This window comes from Nicotiana tabacum, chromosome 17 (genome assembly GCF_000715075.1).
Source record: "Nicotiana tabacum cultivar K326 chromosome 17, ASM71507v2, whole genome shotgun sequence".
Taxonomy (NCBI): Eukaryota; Viridiplantae; Streptophyta; class Magnoliopsida; order Solanales; family Solanaceae; genus Nicotiana; species Nicotiana tabacum.
In genome coordinates, this window is record NC_134096.1 from 141336184 (window position 1) to 141342040 (window position 5857).

Genomic DNA, 5857 nt, shown 5'->3' on the forward strand with positions numbered 1-5857 from the left:
TTTGACACCTATAGCCTGTCTGGCCAAGCTTCTCCAATCCTAAAAGCACTTTTTTTTCAAAAAAAGTATTTTTTTTTTCAAAGTTGAAGTGTTTCGTCAAGCTTTTGAATGAAGCAGAAACAGTTTTGGATAAGCAGAAAAAAATAGCTTCTCTCCAAAAGCACTTTTTTTTAAAAACACTTTTGAGAAAAATACACTTAGAAACAGTTTTTAAAAGCTTGGCCAAACACTAATTGCTGCTCAGAAGTATTTTTCAAATTAATTAGTCAAACACAAACTGCTTCTCACCAAAAGTACTTTTGAGAAAAGTTTTTGAAAAAAAACACTCTCAAAATAAGATGATTTTTGCAGCCAAACAGGACTAACCTTGCCAAAATAAGATTTACTTTGATCTATTAAAGAATAGTCATAATTATTCCTTCACAGGAGAAAAATGCTGTTAAGATGAAGCAGTTGAGCTTCTTATTTTCCAAGTGAGGAGGCTGTAATAAGTTCTTTATCGTATTTTAGAAGTGACAGAATTATCTCACCTCTTTATCTTTTTGAGACTTGTTCCAGAGGTTCAGTGACAACCTATGTTTACTCTTACATGTTATGATGCCCTTCTGTTGTAAGACCCATGGCATGTCTCTCTATTCACACTTTTTTAATTGCAGTTGAATATATTTCCAATCAAAAGTTTACATTACCATTTGCCAATTTTCAGTTAAAATTACAGAAAAGATGTCAATGATGAATAGACTGAGGCAGATCCAGGATTTAAATTGAATGAGTTCAATTTTTAAGATTCTCAACATTGCATTCATTATAAGGTTAAAATTATGAGTTCAGATCTAACATTTGTTGAGATTTAGTAAAATTTTTACATATAAATTTATATTCTATGTCGAAATTTATGGGTTCAATTGAACCCATAGCCCAAAGCCTACATTTGCACCTGCAACTTTTGGTTGGATTCCGGTGAGTTTCAGATAGGTTTGAGTTGTGTTGCGCTCGTATTTGATGTTTCGGCGTCGTTTCTTTAAGCATAAATAGTGCCATAAGATCTTTATCGTAATTACGGAGCCATAGCAAAAAGAGTAGTCAAATTCGGACACCGCATGAGGATTATACACACACTATTCCTTGAATGATAATTGGGTGCTGCAAGTATCCTGTTCCTTAAATTTTCCTAGTCTGCCCCAGAATTTGGACTTTAAACTTTTTCTCTAAGTACTGAAGTAGATGATCCCCCAATATGCTTTCTCTAAGCAACCGAATAAAAAATAATTATGCAGGGAAGATCTTCAATGATGACAAAAGTATAGATGCCCTTTTAATCAATGGGGTAAATGGTTAGGAAGAAAATATTGGACGCCGATTTTTTCAGTTGCAAACAGAATTTGTGAGAGCTGGCTTTATACGATTACACAATCAGCAACCTAAAACAACTGTATTTCAAAAGTCTGATTGAAAACGTCCACTATCCAGCCTGGGGCCTTTGACTCCCACTTCCATTTCCCATTATGCTAAAAGAGTTCACTCTGCTGTAACAAGTTTATCTATTCCTCATTCCTCCCTATTCTCTGGAATACAGAAAGAAGACAAAAATTCCTTTGTAAAATTGCTGTCATTTCCTTATTGAAATTTCATGGGTCAATAATGGTGTTTCTAGATTGGACTCAGTTTACTACACTGGTCCAATCTTGAGTCTTCATAACGTCTGTAATCCTCAAATTTGGGGGTGTTTTGGCTGGGCAAATCACCTTATCGCTTAAGAAAGGAGGTGGACTTCAAGTCTTAAGAGAAGTAAGCTACTATATAAATGAATTCAGCACTAAAAGCTATATCCATCAAATAATTAGAGATCATAGAGATATATTATAACAATGATGTTAAAATTGACATAATATTAATATATAATATTGGTTTAAACAAAGAAAATCAAGGGATCAATTACTTGGACCTCCTTTCTACCATGGCAAAACCATTCACCTTCTCAAATATGAGAAAACACCAGTCTGAAACTTGATAGCTAACAGACCAAACTAATTTCTTTATACAGAGATATGCAGGCCACTTCCATCAATTCTTTTCAAGAAACAACTGGATCAAAATAGAAAAACGACCTATTATAAGTATTGAGCTAAGCTCATCAATCAGCATATCTCTTTCTATAGTTAGCTAACATAAATAAAAGTTGTCCCTGTATATATTTTATATATTTTTTTACTTTATTTAGTCCTTACACCAAAATAAAGTTGGAGAGCAAACATGGAAAGAAAGCTTATCGATGACATCAATGCTTCTGAGTTTCTTCTTTATTATTGTAAATGCTCCTAAGTTTCTATTGACAATAAGAGAGATTTATGCAATAAACATCAAACTAGAAGTGAGGCCTGTTATATTTGCCAAACTAGATGTGAAGAGAGATTTATGCAATAAACATCAAACAAGAAGCGAGGCCTGTTATATTTGCCAAACTAGATGGATATCCCTTCATCGCTAAATTAGGGAGTAGTCTGAGTAATTCACCTAGGTTCGCATACTAGACTCCAAAAGTCATTTGCTTTTACTTCTAAACCATCTATATAAAGTTTCACTACTTAAAATTCAGTGATCCAAACTTCAGTTAACATAATTAAAACTTCAAATTTCTCTTTTGACAAATAAGACCTTATTCTTTCAAGAATTTCGAGTAACAATGGCTACACATGAAGGAAAATAAAGTCGAGAGTTTCCCTTGCACAAATAAGACAATGCCCTTAGGCATCATGAACTAACAACCGGAAAGTAGAGAAAATGAATATCAGTATAACCAAAGAATAAGGAATTCTGTGTCCTACATACAATAATTCACCTTGTGGAACTGAAAAATATTACAATGGAGCAACAGAGATTTGATTTTTTGATTTGGGTGGGGGGTGGAGAGGGTGTTCCACTACATCATTAGGGCAAGGCAAAAAGACCTATCTTATGTACACTCCCAAGACCATAGAGTAAACAGAGAGTAAATCTGTAAATATAAATAGAAAAATTGTCATCTAACAAACTTACAAATTCTTCACATTGAGTTATGCAGATTCAATCAATGGAATCCCCTTGATCCTCGAGATTGATAAAGTTCCAGCCTGCTTTTAGCTTCCTGCAATAAAGACTCCACCTCTTCATCTTGAATCAAGTATGACTGTTTTGATGCCCATTCAAGAACTGTAAGCACCTCAGCTTGAGCAAGCTCTTCGCTATCAGGGACGTGTAATGCAATGTAGCATAGTAAAAGCAATGAAGGACTCTGAACTATTTGTTCACCAAAGTAAACAAGTTGGATCAAATGTTTTGCCCCTCCAGCGCTTATGATTGCCTTGGAATGATCAACGTGAAGGTAATTAACTGAGCTAGCAAATTTCGAGAGGGCAATGGCAGCTTCCTTAGAAATCTCTGCTTCTCGCTCATCGAGCAGCTTTACTAATGGAGTAATCATCCTCGTCTCAGTAGCTCGAAAAGTCCTAGCCAAACTCCCGACTGCTTTAACGCATGGAACAACCAGATCTGAATCAGCTTCTTCGATGATTCTCAACAATTGATCAACAACAGCTTTGCAGGCAGGAGAATTAGGCTTGAACGCTGACCTTCTCAAGTCAGCATCTACTTCTGCAACTGCTGCGATTTCCATTACCGCCATAGCTGAATTATACTGAACATCTTCAGGTCCTTTCTCTAAGAGTACTGCAAAGCAAAGCAGTGCTCTTGATTCAGTGATACTACGACAAATTGGCGAATTTCCCTTGGCAAGTTTCCATAACGCTCTTGCAGCCATTGCCTTCATATAAGCCTTGGTAGCAGGGTCCTCCAATTCCCTCCCTTTATTACCCATACTAACCCCAGATGAAGAAAGACTATGCTGAGTGTGGTGGTTCACATGATTTTGCTTCACACTATTATTTCCATTGACCTTGGCCTGATTTGCCTGGTTTGAACCATTGACCGGATTCTGCTGAGGCGGCTTCATTTGACCCTGCATTGCCGTAGCAACGACACTGTGCATGTGGTTAGGCTTCTTATTCCCCAGAGGATGTGGAATATGATTCTTGTCATCATCCTCAACAACCTTATTCACAGTATTAACAGCATTACCATTGTTATTACTAGCCAAGACAACAGCGTGGTGCATCGATGTTGCTTTACTTACAATAGCATACTTACTATGCTCCTGAACGGTTTCAAAAGCAAGATGACTAACCAGCAATCGAATTGTATTATGCTGGTGAAAAAGATCTTGACATTTGGGATAATGAGCAGCAAGTTCAGAAACAGCCCAAGCCACCACTGCTTGAACCTTCATAGGACCTTCTTTGAGGATTTTCGCAAACACTGAGCAAACCCCAGCATGTACCATGTGTTCGACGCTTTCTGGGTCACGTCCAAGAAGTCCAATTGCCCTGGCTGCATTCTCCTGACCCTCCGTTTTCCCTTCTTTCATCAATTTCAGCAATGGCCCAACTCCACCTTCTTCAATAATCAACTTGCCATACCGATCATTGTCTCTTGCTAAAGAAACAAGTGAATTAGCTGCATCTGATCTGTCATCAACAGAACCTGTATACAATATCGCGATCTGCTCCCAAATAAGGCATAAAATGGGCTCGTTAGCAGCAATAGGAGGAAGGCCCAAACAATCATCTGCTCGTTCATCAGCCGAAGCTGAGACACGGAGAAGCCAAGACACGTCACCAATAGAGTTCTCCAACTGGGAAGCCATTTTACGGAAAGCTGCAGCAGGGATTATGGTAAAAACACGCTTAACAAGCCCGTGGGCTCTGCACTTTAGGACAAGGGCTAAAGCCTTTTCAAGGACTTGTTCAGTGTCGTCAATAATCCGCCGCGTGGGCCGCTCGTAAAGGTCGTTTCCGGCGCGTGCAGCTTGACGGAGAAGGGCCACAAGTTTCTCAGTTTTGGACCTGAGATCAGTACATTCTTGCTTGAACGAACTTGCCTCATCGGCGGCCTTTATCACCTGGTCTGCTAACTGGATCGGCTTTGTCAAGATCTGCTTCACTAGGTCCGCCATATATAAAATCAGAAAATCCAAAGAACCTCTGAACTACAACAAAATCGTAGGTAGATCAGAAGTCCTAAAAATTGAGTTTTGAATCACCCCAGCACAAAAATCAATTGACCGGAAAAGTTACAAAAGTGGGTATTGATGTACTTTTTGTTGTATTGAGAAACGAATGGGAAAATGAATGAAAATGAGGAGAAAGGAAAAGGAGAGTTTTGATATTGGGGTTAGTGGGTTTAAAAGTGATAGTTTACATTGAAATTTGAAAAGCAGAAATGGTCTTTGAAGGTTTGACAATGGCGGAGTTGGGGTTGGGTGACACTGACTTGGACAGTCCTACGATATTTACGAGGTCAAACGCGTGTTTTTTTTATTACTATACTCGACTTACTTTTATAATGTTGGGCTGTAGGTGCTGTGTTGTAATTAGCTGTCTCAATTCCTTTTCTACCAAATTACCATTAAGGTTTACACCTTTCGGTCCACTCCAATTAATTTTTTTTATGGTTTTCACACATTAAAATTTTTACTGTTTTATTGTAGTACTTGTCCAAAAATATAATGTTGGGCTGTGGGTTCATTAACCAGCCAAAAATTCGGGAATACTTTCTAGAAGATTAAAAAGCAGCATTTGAAACAGGCAAAACGCCGCCCTCCAACATTATAATATCAACAGAAGGGGGTTAGTTGTCACCTTAATTACATACTATTGGAAATGGCCCATTCGATACCATCCAAAAAAACAAAGAAAAGAAAAGAAAAGAAAGAGGAACTCGATACTCGAGCTCTTAGTCTGGATAATCCAAAGGTGATTGGAGG

General features: G+C 37.8%; 1 protein-coding gene across 1 annotated transcript; it reads right to left on the minus strand.

The window, feature by feature from the left end:
* Nucleotides 1-2773: 2773 nt before the first annotated feature.
* On the minus strand, nt 2774-5407 carry LOC107772604 (uncharacterized). Its single transcript, XM_016592099.2, has one exon. It carries the CDS (start codon nt 5045-5047, stop codon nt 3068-3070), a length of 1980 nt encoding a protein of 659 aa, XP_016447585.1. The 5' UTR covers nt 5048-5407; the 3' UTR covers nt 2774-3067.
* Nucleotides 5408-5857: the final 450 nt, after the last annotated feature.

What these genes read in the sequence shown, in the direction of transcription:
- LOC107772604 (XM_016592099.2), bottom strand. Translation starts at nt 5,047, where the DNA reads ATGGCGGACCTAGTGAAGCAGATCTTGACAAAGCCGATCCAGTTAGCA.